At 44.3% G+C, this 22220-nt stretch overlaps 1 protein-coding gene across 2 annotated transcripts in view; it reads right to left on the bottom strand.

Annotated features, from left to right (window-relative positions):
- INSC (INSC spindle orientation adaptor protein) overlaps positions 1 to 22220 on the bottom strand; it is a 1941980-nt gene that overhangs the window by 168462 nt on the left and 1751298 nt on the right. For both annotated transcript variants that reach the window (XM_069623742.1, XM_069623743.1), the window contains exon 8: positions 1321 to 1492. In XM_069623742.1, coding sequence (XP_069479843.1) covers positions 1321 to 1492 — 172 coding nt within the window. The remainder of the gene's footprint in view (positions 1 to 1320; positions 1493 to 22220) is intronic.

The raw sequence follows: 22220 nt of genomic DNA, 5'->3' as shown, positions 1-22220 counted from the left end.
GATAGAAATATATCCATCACCAAGTTTACTAATTGGGGCTAGTGCCACCTCACAGTACAGCTCTTGAGTAGGAAGAAATCATCCATCAAGTGCTTCATGAAACATATTATTGTGAAGTAGACTTAGTAATCTATTTATTTGGCTGGTGGTAAAATAGAGTGGGAGGGAACTGTTTACCTTGTATTGCATGAGAGGGAAATGTTTACCTTGTATTGCATGAGAGGGAAATGTTTACCTTGTATTGCATAACATTTATATTTAATTACTCTTATTTTCACAGAGTTACTTTTGCAAAGGTTAGTTCACATTAGACACACAGTCCCCACAGCACTAGATCTAAGGTGTCAGAGGAGACAGGAAAGTTACACTGCCCCTCCCCACAACTAGCATCTATTTCCCTTTACTTTCGCTTCTCGCCTTTCAATCTTCAATTAATTAGCACCTCAAGACTTTGCTGTTCGCCCAGGATGTTCCTTCTCCTAGACCCCTTCGCTAAGATGCTGCACACTCTCACTTTTTGGGAATAAGTTATGGCTGTCTGATTTTCTGTGATGTCTGGCATTGGTTTACACTTCAGTAACTAGCGCCCTAATGCACCAGGGTTTGGTGTGCGTCTATAAATGTTAAAATAAAAAAGACATAAATAAAATAAATACAATGTGTTTTTCTTTCTTTAGCGTATTAATATATTCTTATTGGATACATTCTTTCCACTTGCCTTTTATTCTGACTTTCTTCTCTGAGGACGGCTTAGTAAGTGGAAAGAGATACTGGTGTGTGGAGTTAAGGGCAGCAATAGAAAGAGGGAATGAGAAAGAAGTAGTAAATGAGACAAAAGAGGGATGCAGAGAAAAGAGTGAGAAGGGTTTAAAGAAAGGAGGTTGAAGCAAGACTAAAACTGATATGGAGAGAAAGAGAATGAAAGGCAGTGAAAAGGAAAGAAGAAAAGAAAACGTAGTAAAGAAGGAAGGAAAGAAGAAAAGGAAGGAGGAAAGAAATAGAAACAGAATGACTGAAAGAAAGAATGAAAAAAAGCAAACTAACGAAATGGGAGGAAGTTGAAAAGAACGTTAAAAACATGGAAACATTTTACAAAGTAGGGAGGAGGTATTAAGTTGTAAAGGAAGGAAATGCTGTCATATTCTTATCATAAATCATTACACCAACGTTTACCCATACTATTGTAACATTAGCAAAACAAAAGTATTTTCACACAATACAGAAAAATCGCACTCTAAATAACAATGTGACCTGTAGACTGTAGGCAATCCAGCCAGTTATTGGTCATCCTGTTTTTAAATGCATTTACATGGCACTTACTGACAAGGGATGTTACTATTTCCTCCATATTTTCCAAGAAACTGCTCAGATGCTGAGTAAATGTTAGGTGTGGTGATGTGATTTGGGCGATCACAGCTGCTGCTTCTGCTCTGGTGGCTTCAGAATGAGTGTCATCAGTCAAGATATCTGTTAAACATAGAATCCCATCAACCTAAGGAAGAAGATTCAGAGTATGGATTCAATATAGTTTATGCAAGAAATAAATAAGTCAATACTTCATTGGATAGGGTGTTTGGCATTCGGAAGCAGAAGGCCACTGAACAAGTGACTACACATTCTTTCACTATATATATAGGCATGTGGTCCCGTTAGTTCATGATCCTGTAAAACAAAAATCTGGTAACTGTACTGCAAATAAGATAAGACCAACAGATACCGAGATAAGTATAACAACCAAGTTTATTTGCGTCAAGCAGACCCAGGTTCAACATAACAATAGTTGTGGCGAAGTGAGCAAGTTAAAGAAAGAAAATCACGCCTTTTATGCACCGACCCCAGTTTACATGAGTTTTGCTGCGAGTGCCATTTCATAGTTTACAGCTTCCTGCTATGTATAGAGTTTTCTGTGAAAACATATATTCGTCAGTGATTTCATGCTCGTACATTCTAACTTTCTGACCTGCCAAGACAAAAGACTGTTCTCACTGAAAGGAGATATTCCCACCAATATTATCTTTGTTTTCATGACCGAGGGTTACTGTGCAGCGGTGTGTTTTACAGTTTTTTTAGGATAACCCTTTCCTAGTACAAATAGAACATCACCTGTGTCATAAATTAATCTTATTATTAGTACGTGCATTGGTGAGACTCACGCAATTAACAGTTGCAGACAAGAAGGCACCTCGTATATCTTACCTTGCTGGTCTGGGCTGTTCAAGACCCAGGCTGTATAAACAATGGGCTCATACTTTTCAACAAAACGTTTATGTGTTTCAGCATTTCTTTGCGGCGAACCTATTTCTTTGAGTTCCAAAAAGGAGATTGCAAAATGAAGTGAGTGCATGAAACAAAAATGGAGGAGCTTAAGGCTAACCTGAAAAAATGCATTTTCACAATTCCTTTGCCAGGGGTGTGCAAGCTCAGGCTCTAAAGATGTCCAGATGTTTTGGACTACAACTCCCATGATGCCTCACCATTCACTATGCTTGCTGGCACTGTAATTGCAAAAAACATTTGAAGAAGTTTGCAGACCCTTCACAAACTTCGGGTCCCTGTAAAATCTTTCCTATGAGTATACCTGCAAACATTTTCACTGCTGTGACGAGTCTGTAAGGGTGCAGAAGTACGACGTGGACAAAGAAGTGGCATACTTGTTGGTAACTATTTATCATAGTGGGACTGTGCGAAAGTACACAGAGCTGAATGAGGAAAGTTTTACCAGTATTGGGTCAAAGCCCGACTTCACCCGGTGTACACGTTACGATACCTTGGGAACATTGTATAAAAATAAGATCGAAAAATGGGACTGGATTAGTAACTTTGACCACTTGAAGACATTAAAACAATATAAATACATAAATAAGGTGGGACACACATACCTCAAACCGGAGCGTTATCTCATGAAGTGCCCTAGTCCAGCCTTACGTCATTTTGTTCTAGAGGTCTGGGTTAATCAACTCACTATTAGCACTGCAAGGGGCCTGGATAAAAGTACCAATTGAGCATAGAATATGCTGAATATGTACAATAGAACAAAATATGGACACCCCTCGGCATGTTCTAACGCTATGCCCAAACATGGGACGTACATATATGACGCTTTTGGGCCCATTTGTAGGAAGGTACAACTATATTAAAACAGATGAATTCTGGCACTTCTGTCTGAATACCGAATCAGAAAAGGTACTCATAGCACTATGCAAAGTTTGGAAGACAATAGTGATACATTTAGAGTGTCCCACGCAATAAGTAAGTTATGGAGAAATTGACTGAGACACAGGAAAAGTGTCATAGCAATATGAATCAGGCATAGGCTATTTAAAACAGAAAGTTACCTAATCCAGCCAGTCATATGTAGTAGTCAGTAGAAAATGGACAATGGTGAGAGGTTCATAGTAAATATTCTGCTGAATTGGCCTTCCAACAGTTTAAATTATTGGTGTGTGCGTCCCATCATGTAAAAGCTAACTATTACCCTTTTTAGGAACTGCGATTTGAAGATTTGGGTTTTGGACTAGGAAGACTGCGAAGTTATGGCTAGGTATATGGTGGAATGTGTATCTATTTGTATCTGTTTACATAAACCTGATTAAATATACTTGTATGTATATACCATTGTATTAATGTTTTAAACGTGTTTTAATGTGTTAATGTTTTATATCATATTTTATATATTGTAAAGGTTCTTGATGAACTAAAACATAGAAATAAATAATAACAATAGTGGAGTTGTATCTGGTGAGCATCCAGTTGGAATTTGGAGTGTCTTATGAGCATGACGTTATGATGGTGAAGTCTATAGTTCGGGGTTGTGCTGCCAGTTTGTAGTATTGGAAGAATTAGGATGGGAGCTCCTTTTGGCATACAATGTACTACCAGTGTTATTGAAGCCTAAGGGTAAGTTGTTGCAGTTTTAGAATACCAGCAAGAGATTGTAAACATCCCAACTTGTTTAGTATTGTTTTTACCTTTCTAATTATTTAATTTTGCATGCACTAGTTATTCCATTCTTTTGGTGCTTGCTTGAGGTTTTGCACAGTACATTCAATCTGTGCATCCTTACGCACATTGTCTGTGTGGTTGGGTCATTGTTCTGAGTGTCCTTCGTTTTGCAAGTCTCCTTTCTATCAACCCTTCATTTCTTTTATGTATTTTCTTTCAGGAGAAGGGATGGTTGTTGGATGACACATCATTCTTTTAGGTCTGAGGTAGTTTTGTGTAGTGTTTGTGAAGGGTGCCTCATGATCATGGTTATGGCCAGTGAGATTTCTCCCTTTGGTGGAGCGGGGTAGTTCCCAGGTGTGGCAGACCTGGTGCTAGCAGTTTGCAGTTCCTAGTGGAATGAATATTGTTTGTTTTGATGGTTTTGTTGGCAGGCATGTTATTTTTGCTCAATCAATGTTAAGTAAAGCTTGTGCTCAGGTGTGGCAGTCCTGAGACCCGCCGTGGCAGGCTCACTGATGATGCCCAACAAGCCTGAAACACGAGTCTGGTGGTGTTGTTGGTACTCCTGTTCAGAAAACAAATTGCCATATCATTTCTGTGCTGGACTGCCCATGTGGGTGGGACAAAGACTGATATGCAAATCGATATTTCCCTTCTGTGAAAGGTACAGTGAGCTAAAGTGTGGCTGCGACCTCTCCAGTGGGTACCTTCCCAAAGAACAGGTAATTTAGCCATGTTTGTTCTCGCAGAGGGGTGCCTTAATAGGGTAGAAGGAGTTTGGTTATGTTTTTGATCCTGGCATTTTATAAGTTGGCGGAGTAGCCAAGCTTTTCTGGTTGTTATTGTTAATGAATGAGATGTGTTGTAGTTTATGTGGCTATGTATGCTGAGTGCTTGTGATGTGAGGTGTGTGGAATGTGATGATGCATGTGGAACCTAGGGTCTTCAAAGTTCCAAGGATGTCATTTGTGGTCTTGGAGTATGAGAGGGGAACCAGAAGGAAGCTTGGGCCCTGTGCTCCTGTATTACTACCGGCAACTGTAACTAAAAGGAAAAAAGAAGCTTTCCTTTTTAATACATACCTGGGTCAGACTCATTCCTGCTTCATTATCTGGCCCAGGGTGCTTCAGTTATTTGAAAAGAAATTGGGCTAGACCATGGGTGCATAACTTTCGGAGATGTTAAATAAGATGACTTTATTGAACTATATATATTTATTTTCATCTTTTTGTTCAGGTGTTCTTGGTTACATTTGAACCTTTTAAACACAGAAAAAAAAAAAATATAGCAAAAAGAACACATAAATCCAGAAAGAACAAAGCCGCCCTTCTTTATTCCTTTGCCAGCCCACACAAATCACCCATAATTTAGAAGAAGACAGAGTCTGTACTGTGTCCAGGACATAAACATAACTGGTGTAGATCAGTCAGGCTTTATTTTTCTAAATAGACCAGTAATAGCTGATTCATTGCTTATTCCAATACATTTGTTAAGGAGGGGTTGTTACAAATAGGGTGATATTTGCAATTAGTACCCAGTGAGGGACAATTAGATTGTAACATGCAATCTCATTGGCCCTCACTGGGGCATTACCCGACCGGGAATCCCTCTCTGTACAACGTTCCATAGTTTCTGCCCCTGGTGGGGATGCGTGGCAGCCCCTCAGCCAATGAGGAGGCTCAGAACGGGCTAATCCCTGCTCCAAGCCACCACACGGCTGGAAGCTGCCATCTTTCCCCGCCCGAGATCGAGGTAAGTGTTGTTTCCTGCCACCACCCCAATCCAAAGAATCCCCTCCCCACCCTCCCAACACCACTTACCTTCTTTTTTGTCCATTTTGGGAGCAGACATGCTGGGAACACTTCTGTACCCAGCGCATTAACTCCCGATCCGCGAAAGACTGTCATGGAAAGGAAGAAGGGACTGCACATAGTCCCTTCTATCCTCTCCATGGTGGCCATTTTATTTTTTTACATTTTTCCCTATTTTTTAAATGGCCACCAAGGAAAGGGAGAAGGGACTACTTGTCGTAATTGAGATGCAGAATGCAGGGACAAGATAACAATTCCCAGAACAAGGAGCAGTAGTCTCCCAAGTTAATGCACAAACAGCCATTGATGTCAAGGTGCATGAGATCAGTATGCCAAAAGGCTTAGTGGCAGATAAGTGAAGTGTGTCTCCGGTGGCCACAACGAGTACAACATGCATGTTATAATTAGCTACAAATCCAGTAAATAGGAAGAAATTAATTCTCCAACACGGTCCCCTAACAGGTGATCAAGACATGAAGAACGCTATCTATTCACTACTTGTAGTTCCTTCTCCCTTTCCATGGTGGCCATTTAGTTTGTCTACCTTGCACATTCATTTTCAACGGCCGCCATGGAAAGGGAAAACAGACCTCGTTTTGCCTTCCCCGGAAGCCATTTTTTGAACTTTTTTTTTTCTGTTCCGAAACGCTGGGGCGGTTCTGAAAAGAAAAAAATAATGCTGTTAGTACCCTGGTCTTACGGGCCGGGTACTAATAGCAATAGGCCTGAGCAGGGGGGGCATTACCACTACAGGTAATGCCCCAGGGCCTTCGTAAAGGCCCTTGCTTCACTCAGACCTGTAACTTAAGGCCCCGGTGCATTACCTAAAGTGGTATTGCTTAATTAGTCATTTAGTTGAGAGGTTAGACTTTTCAAAGGAAGTGAACCAGGGCAGATTCTAATGTAGTGGCAAAAGAACCTTCTGTCAGCATCAGGTGAAAAGAAGTCTTCAGAAACTAGCATTATAGATTTTAGCACTAACACTTGGTTTGGTTGGTAGTGGGTTATCAGAAAAACCTGATGTGTAGATTCAGATAGTTCATTTGATATCCTGTGTATCAGCAAGTTGACACACAAAAGTCAAACAAGGATGTAGTGAGCATCATGTGTGTCTGCTTTTGCAGCTTCACTTAAACCTGTAGATGCATTTTACCAACTTTTGAATGAGAAAAGAAGGGCAGAGAGTTGCATAGTGTTTGAAATGAAGTAAAGTGGTTCATTAGAGCAGTATGTTTGTTAAAATCATCAGAGATTTCAAATTAATCATTTGTGGGGCTTGGAACCTCGAATATTCTACAGAGTTAATATATCCTGATAGACTGAGAAAGGGGTCGTTATTTCAGGATAATGACCTGCTACCACGTTACATAAGTTGGTGAAGTCAGCAGGTTTTCAAAAGATGGCGTTCAAATGATCACATTCGTTAATCACTAGTGCCGTTTTTTCAAATCAAGTTTTTTTATGTCCTGTGAGATAAAGTATGGATTACATTATATTTAGTAGATGTTTCTTTATTGTGAGTAAATGGGATTAGGTGGGATGGCAACTGAGAAAGAGATAATATGGTGATCAGACTATCCTGATATAGTGGTGGATCGAATTGAAGTCGTTTTTTTCTCCAAAATGTTAAGTCCGGTGTGTGACAAGGTATCAATAATGTTAGACCTGTGGCCAACTGTTTGAAAAGAAGGGTATAAAGGGAAGCTACTGAGCTCTGATTCTGAGAATAGGAGGTGCACTCTACCAAGATTTTAAAATAACCTAGAAAGATCAAGTTTATAGGTCTTGAGTTGGGGGGAGGTTGGTGAATCAGAAGAAAATGCGATGGGAAAGAGGCTTGGGGAATGCATTTAGTAAATACCTCTGCAGAGTCCGGGAAAGAGGATTTGGTAAACTTAATGCAGTAAGCGTTCTTTGGTTATAATGGTCAGGACTCCACATCACCCTGTCAAGCGATTTTAGGATAAGGTCTTGGAGTCCACTGTCAGCCAAGACTTAGTATAGTGATCACCTTGGGTTTGGGGGCAGACAGGGGTTTAACACCCCTTTCCTACCCGAGCAGGATGTAATTGCTAGAAAACCCCGGACAATCTGACAGGGTGATAATGGTATTTCCTTCATGGCTATTGGTGACATGACTTATGCACATGCTGACTATACCTAAAGAAATAGCTTCCCACAAAGATATCATTTCATGGAAATAGTAAAGGGAGCTAGTCTCTTACTGTTTCAGCTGTCAGGATGCAGCTGTCAAGCAAAGTGCAAAGGTATGGGGGGGGTCAAGAGTTTTTTGGGGGCTGGTGCAGGACTTTGGAGGGAACGCGGCATGGTGAGTTGGCCCAGGTGGACAACTGAAAAAAGAAAATGGCAGACCACAGTTGAAAGGTGCAGGGGGTCAGGAGGGAACACGGGTGGGCACTGGCAAATTTTGCCCATGTTTCTAGATACTTGATTGGTCATGGTTCTTCCTGGATGCTAATATAGTGATAACCCATGTTTTCAGGGTGTACAGGGGCAGAACCGCCTCAGGGTCCCAAATTAATGTAGGCGTTACCACCCCTGGGTGGGGCAGTCTGGTAAGGGAGCGAAGGCAAAGGGGAGTGAGGGATCCCAGAGAGGATGTGGGCTTAGCACAGTGCATTTGTACTGGCGCTTCTTAGGTTGCTACTGTGATCATTTTGAACCCCCCACCTCTGAGAGTATAGTCTGTATTCGGCCCACATTACCACAAAGGAGGTATACCCTCAGGCCGTGTCTGTTTTACCTTTATAAGTGGGATCACTTCTGGTTTAGTAGAAGTGGAGGAATAGTAGGCTGTTTATCCACTTTTCATCCCTGTGCTCCTGCAAAACAGTAGTCATTTTGTCACAGTAACATGGGAGAAATGTGATGTTGCTTACGAGCAGAAACATTAGATTGAGCGAGAGTAATCCTGGGCAAGGAGCCTTGTTGGGAAGCAGAGATTCCGTGCATGGGTGGTCCCAGAGTGTGCCATTCTCAGCATCATTGTTCAGCAATGATGCCTCCTCTACTTCTCTCATCCCTGACTATCTGCAATACAGGAGTGGTGTGCTGCCAATGATCTCTGCCTGAATGCAAGTAAGACGGAGATCCTCATCATTGGCACACCTGCCCCCCTCTTCCCCTCCACTCTCTGGACAGCCTCCCTTGGCCCTCTTCCCCCCCTCCCACCTGTGAGGCTAAGAACCTCAAAATTATCTTTGACTCCACACTCTCCTTCTTGCCACACTTTTCTGACGTCTCTAAGAAGTCAAATTACCATCTGAACCTCCTCAGAGTTAGTCTTCCTTTCCTCTCCTGTCTCCAGAGCTCTGGTTCTATCTAGGCTTCACTACTTCAAAAGCCACTTTTTAAATCTACCCGCCTCTACTCTCTGTCCTTTGTAACTCATCCAGAACAGGACAGCAAGACTTGTCCTTGGCCTTAAGAGCTGGGATTGCATCTCTCCAGCACTGCAATCTCTCCATTGGCTTCCAGTGGCTGCAAGGATCAAATTCAAGGCCCTTTGCATTGTCCACAAGGTCTTCTGGGGCTAGGGACCAAGATATCTCCATCGTTCTCTTCAAATGTTTCTTCCTTCCTTCTCAAGCTCTTCACTCCTCCACCTCAACTCCCTGAGAGTCAGGCGTTTTTCTAAGTAGCAAGCTGGTGGCAGCTCTCTCTCTTCTGCCGGCGCCTCCCTCTGGAACAGCCTCCCTGCCTCTCTGAAACTTGAGCAGAGCCATCTCTGGTTCTGAAGAGCAGCTCAAGTCTTGCCTCTTTGCTTCTGCCTTTCATCTTCCACTCCCCTGCTGATCTCCTTTCTAATACTGCACTGGTCATCTGGCTAACCTCTGATTTGGGGTCCAGGTCCCTGCCCACCCAGTTGCACACCTGCACTGCCTCTGGCATCCCTGCACTGGGGCTGTATCTGCAACCCAACAGCCCCCCTACTTGCACTTATCTAACCTTTGCTGTCTGCACTTAACCGACCTTGCACTGCCACTTGTTGGCCGCACTACGTGTATGTCTTCACTTATGTCTCGCACTTCTTCTCCTCCCCTGTCACTGGCACTTTTCCCCTTCCCTCTCCCCTGCACTTGCACGTTCTCAATGTCACTTGGCCTAGTAAGATCGTTGTCTTGTCGTCCCGTGCCTACCCTTGCCTTGTCGCACCTTGAAACACTTGTGTATAGGCGCGCTATAAATAAAATATATCATATCACAGCAATGAGCCTTTTAGAGGTGAACCTCTCTAGAACGCTTGCGGACCTTGAAGCTATACTTTAGCGGCTTCGGCTCATTTGTAGATGTGACCAAGGGCCTGGTTTCCAATTCATTCCGGGCCAAGGTGAGCAGACAGTGAACTGCCAGTCCACACGCTTGTTGTGTTACAAATGCAGCACTGCAATGATGTATCCGGTATAGGAGCCAGTTAGAGGAGAGGCGCAAAGCCTGCCTCTCTCAAACAATACTGGGCAAGTAGACCATTCAATCTCTGAATTTAAAGCACACACTACCAGAGCAGGTTAGCCTGCTGCTTTTGGCAGAGATAAACTAAAACCACATGTTCTAAGAGTGCAGGTGCTAAAGTGTAATTATCAGTTTCAATGTGCTATATTGACTTTCTTTCCACAGCGTTGTATTCGTTACCTGATTTCATAACACTCAAATATTTTACGATTCCTGCTACTGTTGGGAGAGTGCAGCACATCGCTATTGTGTGCTGGGTTGTATCAGCCTTCTTTCATGGCTCTGAAGATGAGTTTGGACGTTATCGCCCACAAACGTTAGTATTGGATGTGTCAAGATGTTGGATGTGTCCTTTAGTAAGTCAGTCTTCCCCATGTCATTCCCCTCAATCATCTTAATAGTCTAATGGTTTGCAATAGGGAATCTTAATGCCACTACTTAAGAAATCACTAACTGTGCTGTCGGCATAGCCTTTCACCAAACACCAGCTATGCTTTCATGCTTATGCTTGCATGCTTGCAGTGCTCATCTTCTTGGCCATGGTCAAGAGGCAGAACATCATTTACATACTTTGCAAGCATCCCCCCTGCAAATGATGTTCTGCACTCCACGTGCAAACTGCACTCCAGCCTATTTTGGTCATACCTTCATGCGTAGTTTTGCGACATGGCATAAAGTGCACCCCAGCTGCTAATCTTAGTACATGTGGAAACATTCCCACCAAAAACCAAGAGGAATCCCCAGAGATGCATGGCAATGCTGGCCACTGTGCATGGACATTACCAGTGTGTTTCTGTCCTGTGTGTAGATAGTCCTGGGAATCCAGGACTGGCAGCATTTCCGGGCCTTTTTAACATTCCCAGCCGAAAACAGTGAAAATGCCACAAAAAGGGTGGGGGACAAAAACATATTTACAGCCGTGTGCCTTTCATTGTTTTTAGTATGAAGGCCTGGCCTCACACGCCACCCCCTGATACACGCATATCCAAGGCCTTAGTGACCCACCGCACATCTTGCAGATGGATCTGTGGAGCCGCGTGGGGAGTCATGTATGACTCCTCCCGCTCACGGCTTCATGGCTTCTCTTCTTGGTGTAATCACCTTTTTGAAGCCGAATCTTTGCAGGCATTGCAGTCAGGGTGATGTGAGAAGGGATCACGTTTTGGGCTGCCCTTATGAGAATGTAGGCAGCCTGCAACTCTAGGACATGTTCATATAATCGAATTACTAGAAACTTGGACTGGGATCCATGCATCCTAGCGGGGTTCCCCTGCTGCCACGGCAAGGGTTCCGTTTATTATTCGCCTCGTTACATGTGCTAACGTCCATGTACTGTTAAGACTGAACATATACAAGTTAAACTATTACCCAACACCAAAACACTATACTGGAAGGCTTTAATGTCTTCATAGAATGAGATGTTCAGCTCCAGGTGTATTTGCAATGCTTTGCTTACATGGTTAGCCCTTCACACTGCGTCTTATACCCGGCATAACCAAGGCACACCTGTGCTGATGCTGGCACACCCAAATTATGGATTTGTTTCAGCTGGCAGTACTCATCTTCTGACCTGAAGCAGCTGAATTTGCCAAATCTAGTTTTCATATAACAGTGGTATGGGAAGATCTGCATACAGATGTTTGGAGTTATTGCCCGCGTTTAGCGATCTTACGTCGGCAAGTACTGCTTCTACAATCACAGGCACATACACATTCTCAACTAATATTCTCACTGCAACCCGTGAGTTCCCTTTGAGAAGGGCACAGTACACTCTTGTTCCAGTAGCCCAACTTGCATGGCATCTCGTAGAACACGCCTCTTTAGAGAGACTGGGTATTTATTTATGTATTTAACATATGTAGGAGCGCGCTTAACCCTGAGGCATCTAGGCACTACTTGCATGCGGGAAAAGAAAAACAGCTAACAACCAGTAGGTTGCATTAGAGGAAGAGGTGAGTCGTTAATAGTTTGCGGAAAGTACTGTGGGATGGTCCTGATCTCAGAGCTGGAGGGCGTGAGTTCCAGAGAGTGGCGGCAGATGCTAGAGCCTCCCGGTTTAGATCTCTTGAACTTGGGAATGGCCGAACGGCTGCGGTATACGGTGCAAGTTGGCCTGGTGGTGGTGGCTCTGCACAGACTCTGGGCCAGGTAGCTCAGGCGGTGTTTGAGAGACATCAGTGAATAATGGTGAGGATTTCGAACTTTATTCTTCCTCTGACAAGAAGCCAGTGAGCTTCTTTTCCTGCAGTCGAGATGTGGTCATGTTTGTTGAGACCAAGGGCCACGTGAAGTGCATTGTTCTGAATAATTTGCAGTTTATTTAGGATTTTTCCATGGTGTACTCAGGAGGGTATTGCCTCAGGGAAGGGAAGGGAGCTACTCCTATCTTGTGGGGTTGTAATGGGATACGGCCAACTTGCATGATGTCCTACTACTTTTACCAAGAAATGCCTCCTATGAGACAGCTCATGATATAGCCATGGGTTGTATCACTCTCGTTTGTACCATCAATCTCGTGTAAGGTCTCTCGTTTTAGCACGCTCTGCCATACTATCAGTCTCTTGTCTTCTTTTGGTACTAAATGCCTCTCTCTGCTCTTCGATCACTCTCCTGTTCACTCTCTAGCCCTATATCTCGCCCTATGCCTTTCTATCACTCTGCTGTCCGCTCTCTAGCCCTATATCTCGCCCTATGCCTTTCTATCACTCTGCTGTGCGCTCTGCCTTTCCATCTATCTCGTGTTCTTTCTCTGCCTTCCGCTAGCTCGCTCTGCCTTTCTACCAATCTCTTATTCTCTCTCACGCTCTTTTCATGAATCTCGTGTTCTCTCTCACTCTCTAGCACCCTCCCTTGCTATCACTCTCCTAATCTGAATCTCGTGTGCTCGATTTCCCTCTCTCCAGGTTCTGTTTTTTTTCTTCTTTTTTTCTCGCTTTCTCTCTCTCACTCTCTCTCTGTTTTAATTATTGACCACCGTAAGAAGTATTGGCAGTCAGCATTTTCTGCTACTGTAGAGCCCTTGCTCTATTTCTTTTTATTTATTTGCATTTTTAAAGCACTCACACAGCCCGAAGGCATCGAGGCCCTGTAACAGGAATATGTCTTAGTTGCGTTTTTATAAAGCGCTTAATACCCAGAGGTTTCTATGCGCGGACCCAGGGTTGTTTCCAAGACGAGCACGTTGCCGCTGAGCTTTCTCTCATTACTCAGCTCATGTAACACCTATACATGCTTCAATAATCTTCGCAAACATAGTCAGATAGAAATGTAAGACATATCGCCAGGTATTTGAAATGTAACACATGCCAATCAGTCTGTTAGTTCACAAAGAGAACCTTTGGGAAGTATGTGTGTACTGTGTGCACCCTTTCTTAAACACTGGCATCCCACATTCCCCAATAGCAAAGATGCACAATACAAAAGGTGTTTCTATTATTGGATACTTGCCATTGTATAGAGCTGCCTAAATCTCAATGATACAAAGGTTTGCTGATGGTTGATAAAATGATGCAATTACTTTCTTGCTACAGGAGGCAGAAAAGTGGGATTTTCTCATGGTTTTAATTAGGCAACATTGGCTCACAAATTACAGTTGTGGGCATATTCTGCACCAGGCCCCAGTAACGCCTTCATAAGTGACCTGCAGTAAATGCTAAGAAGAAAGGAGAAGAAGAACAATCTAATAAAAGCATCTCGCTCATCCAAAAAGAAATTGCTGTTCAAAGCATTTATATAATTAGCCTTCACGCTGAAAGGGATGCTGGCCTGCTGCCCTGGTCTTTAGAGTAATCAGTAAAATGTCAAAACTCTTCGTCATGCTGGCGATGCAAAAGAAAAAGGTCAGCTGGCTAGAGCAAGCAAGGGGATTCTGTGAATGCCACCACAGCTAGGCCCGTGCTGCACTTCAGGAAAGGGCACCGAACCCGGGTTGCAGCTTGCAGCTCTAAACACCTCAACAAGGCCTACCATGGCGAGCAGTTGATGTGTTCCGTGGTCATTGCAAAGGCGCAGCAATCTGGAACATTCCTCTTGTTGTGTATGGCTTTCTTTGGAGGCCATGAGACTTCAGCCATCCACGTGGTTTCCCAGATCCCCTGGTCTCCCCAAAACACACAGAAGTAGATGGGCATTCATTCCCTTCATTGTGTTTCTGGAACGCTGGCTGTCCCAGAAGCTCTGCCAAGAATGGCACAGCTATTACAGATCATTGCTCAGTCACATCCAAGTGTGGCACTTCACTCTCTTCCATGAGGGGGGCGGGGGGGCATTGCCCAGGGGAGGTGGGTCAGGGTGGAAGTAGACGCGGCCATTTTATGTTTTTAGTACGGGTAAAGTCAGAGCGTTTCATCATGTATTTTGGATGGGGGGGGGGGGGTGAAGGAGGGAGCCTATGAGCAAGTTAGAGAGGTTTGCAAGTGGCAAGACAATGTTTGGGCAGGAGTGGTGTAGAGATGGATGGCAGGAGATCTGGCATTTCTGAGTCTTTGAATATAGGATCAGCATAGAAATTCAGCCAGAGGAGAAGAAATGTGGCAGGGGTCGACTTAATCTTTATTTTGAAGGAGTGATGGGTGTGGGAGAGTAATGCGTTGGGTAGTTGTGGGTGGAACATGGTTAAATATGTTTCTCTTTTCGCGTTGAGGATTAAGACTAAAAAAAAAGGTTGGGGGTAGTGGCAAGAGGGCAGGTCGTTTTTGCCAAGTGGTTTAAAGTTTCTGCATGGTTCCCCGCATCGCACATTACATTGCTGCACCATGCAGAACGTCTAGGGAGCAGGAAGGGAAGCAAAGATCAGGGAATCAACATCTCAAATTGTAATTACGTAAGCATTAAAAAAGGAAATGTGTGTTCTTCTCTCGCATTGTCTATATTAGTCATGTAACCAGGACCCATAGTAGGAAAACATCCCTGTTGGTGACACATTCCCCATGCAATTCCATATCTTGAAGGAATGCGTTGTTAGCACACTGTCGTCCTTTATGTACGGTGCTTTCATCGTTGACCTTTACAAACCTCATAATTGCAATATTGCATCTAAGGTTCATTTTTGGTTGTTGGTTTTATTTTGTGTATCATTCTCGTGGCCTATGGGGCTCCAAGGGCAAACGAGTTCACACTAGGAACATTCTGACATTGACTCCAACAATCCTAGTTGGGGGTGCATTAGTGCTGGATCTGAGCACATCTATACGTGTAATGCTCGGCATTCCTGCCAAAGCGCTCCTCTCTGAAAGGGGGCTTACTTCTGAGTAAGTTCGTCTTTAGTGAGGAAGTGCCATTGCTGATGCACACTGTGTGGTTCAATCCCTCACAATAGGAAAATGAAGGCATGTGATGACAACATGCTCCAGTGATGTGGCTCCCATGTACTAGCGATCGCTCACTGACCATGAGGGTCTTTTAGATCCACAGTAACATTTGCCTGCCTGGAGATGATGGTGCTCTAGTGGGTAGCACCACATGCGGCATAGACTGCCTGTCATGTCTGAAGTAAGCACAAGATGGCCACCCTATTCAATCAGTGGTGGCACATTCCAAGACTGAATATGGACAATTCAAGTTCTGCTTCACATATTCACCAGCCAGTATTAAAAGGTCGACCTGCGAGAAGCATCACACAGATTTCTCTCTCAATCTGTTGTGTTTGTCACCTTGGCTCTTGTGGATTCCTGACTGCTTGTTTGTTCCTGGCTCGTGGCCTTCTTTTTTCCTGAAATAGCCTGTTCTGCTCCAGCTCCTTCCCTGTCTTCAGTTGCCTTCTCGTACCCTTGCTGCAGATGCTCTTTTAAAGTCGTTCTACTGGTTCTTCTCTAATGCTCTGTTTTACATTGTTGCTGATTGCAGCTGCTACAAATAGATTTTCTACATTGTTTGTAATCTTCTCCTCATCCCATCAGTACCTGTAACATCATCATTCAGAGAGTCTCAGTGGACAGAACGTTTGTCTCTGCAGAACTACTGGTGAATCCCAGTTCTATGCTTTCTTTCTTGGTACTGTGAGCAGCCATTAAAGCAGTAGAACCCGAGGTGGTGGGCATTATCGGTCTGACAATGCGCTGGGGCATCAATTACAAGCCCGAGCAAAGAGAGGGCTTTAAGGTCAGCCCCAGGGCATTACCAGACCGGTAATACCCCCCCTTCGAGGGTTATATTGCTATTTATAGCCCAGCACGTCGTACCAGAGTACTAATAGTAATTTTTCTCACATTGCAAAAGGCGTGAAAGCTGTTTCTCAACTTGAGAAAAATAAACACAAAAAATTGGCATCATTGATCAGGGAGAATGGACTACATGTAGTTCATTCTCCCTTTCAACTGCAGTAATTAAAAAAAAGTGCTTACAAAAAATAAAAATAAACAAAGAAAATGCCCACCAGGGAATGGGGAGAGTCCCTTCTCCCTTTCCATGGCAGATATTCACCCCAGCAAGGGACAGACCAGCGCAGGTAAGTGGGTTTGGGAGCACATGGATATGTGCAAAAGTAGGGTGGGGGAAAAGGGCAGGGGATGAGGGGAGTGCACTTACCATAGTTCCTGGCAAGGGAAGAGGGCGGCCTTAAGGAGGCTTGGAGCGGGGTCTTTCCCTTTGTGGTTAAGATCCTTTTCTGAACCTCCTAATTGGCTGGGAGTCTGCCATCTTCCCTCGCTGGAAACAAAGGTAAGTGTGCCCCACGCATCCCTTGCCCCTTTCCCCCATCCCCATCCTCACCGGGTACTAATTATTGATATCACAGATGGAACCCTGGTATGAAAGGTGAGAAAGTTCTATGCGCAGCAGTTAGACCTGAGAGGGATGTAAGATGGACTGTGTGGTGCTACATCAATCCTATCTTGATACCTATTACTAATATGCTAACTTGATGGACTGACCATCTAAGAATGAACAACTCTACTGAGATCTGGCTCCAGAGTCACCAATGCGCATACCTTTGTATACAACATTTTGTACGCCCAGTTTCGCCACTGATTAAGACTACGAGGAGTGTCAGTGAGCCCTAAGAATTGTACGTGAGCAGAACTGTAAGCTGTGCCTTTTAGCTCTACAATTGTAAGTATAGTGCTTCCAGTAGCTGTGCCGCACTTGCCCGGGGCAACAATGCCCATCATCTTCACACATGAAGATGTCCAGCCAAAACCTACATCCAAAGACTATCAGAGTTACAGTTAAACGTGGCCTCCAAGATGCTGCAAATGTGGGCAACACATCCAGTGAGCAACATTACACCATGCCCTTGAGCACCAGAAATTGCCAGTTTCCAACGCTATACAATACCAAGGAGGACCATAATTTACAGTGAGCAACATTTTACAGTGCCCTTGCACACCAGCAACTGCCAGTGAGCAACATGCATACACTGCCACGAGCACCAGATATTGCAGGTGAGTGAAATTATACAGTGCCAGTCTGCACCAGAATTTGCCAGGGAGCGACACATGTGCAGTGCCAGTGCACACCAGAATTCACAGAGAACCGCCAAAGTCTGCTTGAGACATATTGAACCCCGAGTATGGGACAGCAAGGAGGTGTCCCATACATAAAGAACAAACGGGAGGCTTACTCAACGACCAGGACATAGGGCCTCATTACACGGTAGGCGGTGGACCAAGCTGCTACCACAAAACTGTGTTAATTTATTTGCACAGTCATTTAGAAAACATTCCACTAGCAATAAGCAGCTCAATGTCACACTATAATACACTCCAGTGTGAAGCCAATACGTTTCTGAACAAGTTAGGCTCCCCAGAGGTGAGAGCAAAATGACAATTCAATAACTTTAAATGGGAGTAAAAGACACAAGTTATAAGAATTAAACACAAATACTTTCTTAGGCAGGGCAAATAGTTTCGGTTTACTACAAGAGGCAGTTCAATTCAATAGGCCTGGGTCAAAGTCAATGGATCAGTGTCTTGGATAGGATAGCACAGTTCTGGTAGTAAACGTTTAAGTCTTTGCCAATGTTCTTAGAAGTAGTTTGCATGAAAAAGAGTTATATGTCGGATTAGGAGCGAACAAGGCTCCAAAGTTGGGAAAGTCTCAAAAACTTTCACCGCAGCAGAGAGGATTTCTGAACCACGTTTGCACAGTACCTTGGTAATGAAGAAAAGCTGTAGCTGAGGCAATTGTTCCTGGTAGTTCCTGCAGATCTTGCTGTTCGTGGGCCTCAGTCGTGGGGAGATGAGGGAGGACATCGGGAGGTTCCTGCACTGCACGGGGATGGATCCAAAAGCTTGGCAAAACATCGGTTTAAGGTGTGAGTGCTTTAAAGTCCACAAACTAGTATCCTTCTCACTGGCTATCTGGTTTTCAACAGCACTCTGAAGAAAATTTGACTAGTATGGAGATGGTTTCCAGGTGGCTTTTGAGTTGGTTGTTCCCACCAGCTCAAGGGAAGTAGTCGTCCTTGAAGGGGCTTCTCTGTCGAGGGAGTTTCAGGCTATTCGGACCTGCATCAGGGCTTCATCAGGTAAACCAACGGTCCAGGAGTTGCAGCAGTCATCTTCCTTCAGCTTGTTTTCAGTTCTTTCGTTCCAGTGGGTGACTCTGACTTCCAAGTCCCAGAGACCTGTCTTTTAAACAGTTTTCTCCCATTAATTCCAGTTTAGCTGCCACTCACCCAGCAGAGTGGCTGTCCTTGCCAGACAGTCAACCAGCTAATCATGCCAAAGTGCATTCTGGTCTCCTAGGAGACTAAGCACAGGGAGTTTCGGGCACCTCCCTCACTTCCTGTCCATCCCAGACACTGAGGCGCCAGAGGCAGTCTTCAGTACTGAAGCCTGCCAAAGGGAAACAAACAAACGACCCAAACCTGGTTTGGCGCGCAGAGACAAACACTAGAAGCACCTTTCCAAAAATAAATGGCGAAAAAAGTCGATCTAACCTGTTTTTACAGAGGGGGCTCAGACGCCATCTTGAAAAACATGTCTCTGGTGGATTTTAGCTACCGAAGCTTTTAAACCAGTCGCGGTCAGGAAAATCATGGGAATACCACTGCCAACAGCCATTCTGAGAGGAAAGGGTAGCATTTGAGTGCTACATGAGTTTGCTAGGCATAGGGAATACTAGGTATTTCCTCCAGCATTCTGCTGTAAAACAGGGTGTGCTGGGTCTAGCAATTTAAAAAGACTAGCGAAGTCAATTTAACTTTACATTCACTAGGAGACAGTAGTCAGTCCCAGAGATGGTATTTAAACCTTCGGAAGTCTGAAAGACATCCCTGTGTCACTGCACTGAGGGTGCTGTGTGACACACAAGAAAAAATGATGCCGATGGAGTTGTCTAAAACTCCATATCCAAAGAACACAAAAGTAAAAACACACATCAAAATACATAAAAGAGTGGGAAAAACACTCACACTCTTTTCAGGTAAAAATTAAAGTCCTTAAAATCCAGCAAAGTTGCAGGGGGTCTCAAAAGGTAAGGGAAACTAGCACATTTATGAGAATTCTCCCTAACAGTAGCATCCAGTGAGTGCTTCGGGGGGTCGGGACAACCTCATCTCCAATGCTGAAGGCACCGCTAATAGATAATCAGGCACATGTGGTCTACTCTTAACATAGAGCCTCAAGTAGAGGCTCAAAAGTGTTCTAAATTGTTGAAATGGAAAAAAATTAACTTCACAAGTATTATAAATGCAACAAATGAAGATGTTTCACTAAATTTTGGTGTATATCTTCCTATTCTGGGATGTTACGTTGGATGTGCAAAGAAGAACCAGTCCTAGACCTATACTCAATGTCATTACCTAGATATCACGGGGAAGGCTAATTCTGCTGCATGATGCAGCCTTGTGAATTCTTCTGGAGTCTTCAGGAGCCACTGAAAAACGATTGACAACTAGCCTGCCAAAGATTCAAGTTGTTTAACTAACTTTATATAAGGGAAGTCAATGCTACCAATGTTGTCCATTTTATCCCTTAGGGGCTCCAGACCTTAAACTGCAACCCAGCTGCTGGAAGGTCCTGCCAATACACTGTAAAATAAGACAACAGTCCTGAATCTCTCAACTGGGAGAAGACCAAAGCCATTGGAAGGAAAGTGCTACGCCAAGCCAAAAGAACAAAGAAAAGATTCTAAAAAAGACAAGAACCCAAAGAAGCCATAACCGACAGCCTGCACGATCCTCTCTGACAGGAATCCAAAGAAACCACAAGTAGGGTTCTGCCCCCCCCCCCCCCTCACTGGCAAAAGACCAAAACAAATCAAGATAAAAGGCTTGGCCAAAAACAGGATGATTGTAAACCTATATAAAAAGAGATTTATGTGCATTCTGACCTGTACATGCTCTGAAACAAAGACAATTTAGGACCATGCTTTGATCTAGAAATCATGAATGGCTCACACTCACTAGAAAAGAAAAGCAGCAATGCCAAATTCCATGATAGATTAGGAATGTATATGTGAGTCTTCTGAAAGAGCACACTGAACTGGAAGTTTAAGACACATGCTCGTGAAAAGATATACAAAGATGTGGCAGGAGTACTATCATCTCTCAGATGCAAGTTGCACTTCACAAATCTCAAAGCCCCAGCCAGAGTCTGTATTTATTAGCCTGCAGTGTGAGGGGCAGAGTAGAACATTCCCTCAATCTGTGATTCAGACCACCATTTCAGGAAGTGAGCCACAAAGCATTGTGACAAGAACCGAGCCACTGAAGTAGAACCCAGTGATTGCTGTATACTGAAAAAGATAGAAAACACCGCGAATTGCAAAAGAAAACACTGTAAACAGAAAACTTGGCAGGACCCTACTCCTGGTCCATTTTTCTGCCAAACTCCTCTCTTTGATTGAATCCTGCCTTCTCTCATTAACTTCCTTCCTTCTTCTGCATCTCCCACTTCTACTCTCTTGCCCCCTCCTCTGACTGGTGTACAACGCCCCTGTACACCACGTCAGAAAACCTTCAAAGGCCCAGACCTCCTACACCTGGCAACTCTTAACGCCTACTCAGCCAACACACACTCTGCTGACATCTGTCACCTTCTTGAGGACATTGACCTCGACATTCTTGCTCTTACACAGACATGGTTCAATGCCGGCTCAGTCACTGCTTTTGACTCCCTCCTCTCTGACAGCTTCAAGATCATCTCCAAGCCTCCACCTCATCACACTGGTGGGGCGGTTGCCTTAATGTTCCCCAAATTGATTCCTGCTTCCATTTTACCTACCCAGCTCTACTCTTCCTTTGCTATAATTTACTGGCTTCCAGACGCCACCACCCTGTTCCTTTCTGAATGGGCTGACCTCTGCTCTTCCTTACTTTCATCCACCTCCAACCTCCTCCTCCTGGCCCCAGGCTCTGCATCAATTCTCTTAAATGACCTCTGCACCTCGCTTTCCCGATCCATTTTCCCTTCTGGGCCAACACACTCAGCTGGACACAATCTGAATTCCCTCATACACTTTGACCTCTCCCCCCCACTAGTCACCCCTCTCTTCTTGTCAGAACATTCTCTCCTCTACTCCCACCTGAGTCCCTTTGGCCCCCTGACCGCCCCCCGCTAGTATCACCAACCTTGTTTGCAAGCATCCACCAGATGAAACAAGTGTCTGAGGCTGCTTTTGCTTCCAACTTCACCCCCCATCAACCCCCACTTCTGACTGACTCTACCTATCATGAGGATCTGCTTGAAACCTGCCTCTAAACATAACACCTGGTACGGCACCGAACTTGCGGTGCAGCCCTGAAACATAAGTGCAGGGCAGCAGAATGGAAGTGGCAAACCTCAGGCTCATCCTCTAACAAACTGGCCTGCCGCCTGTTCCAAAGGCAATACAGACTCTCCATCCATGCCAATAAAAGAGCCCACATACAGACACTGGTTTCTGGTGCATCCAACAGCACTGCTGAACTTTTCAAGATCTGCAGGGAACTAACCAATCCCTCCTCAGTCTCCGCCTCCCCTTCTCCCTCCCTGGTCCTCTGAAATGCACTGGCCTCTAAAACACAGGACATCCTGACCACCCTTGCTACACACCTTCACAACCCATCCC

Source organism: Ambystoma mexicanum, chromosome 11, assembly GCF_040938575.1.
Source record: "Ambystoma mexicanum isolate Mex_15411 chromosome 11, UKY_AmexF1_1, whole genome shotgun sequence".
NCBI lineage: Eukaryota > Metazoa > Chordata > Amphibia > Caudata > Ambystomatidae > Ambystoma > Ambystoma mexicanum.
The sequence above is the reverse complement of the archived record's forward strand: the minus strand, read 5'-3'. Positions and strand labels throughout refer to the sequence as shown.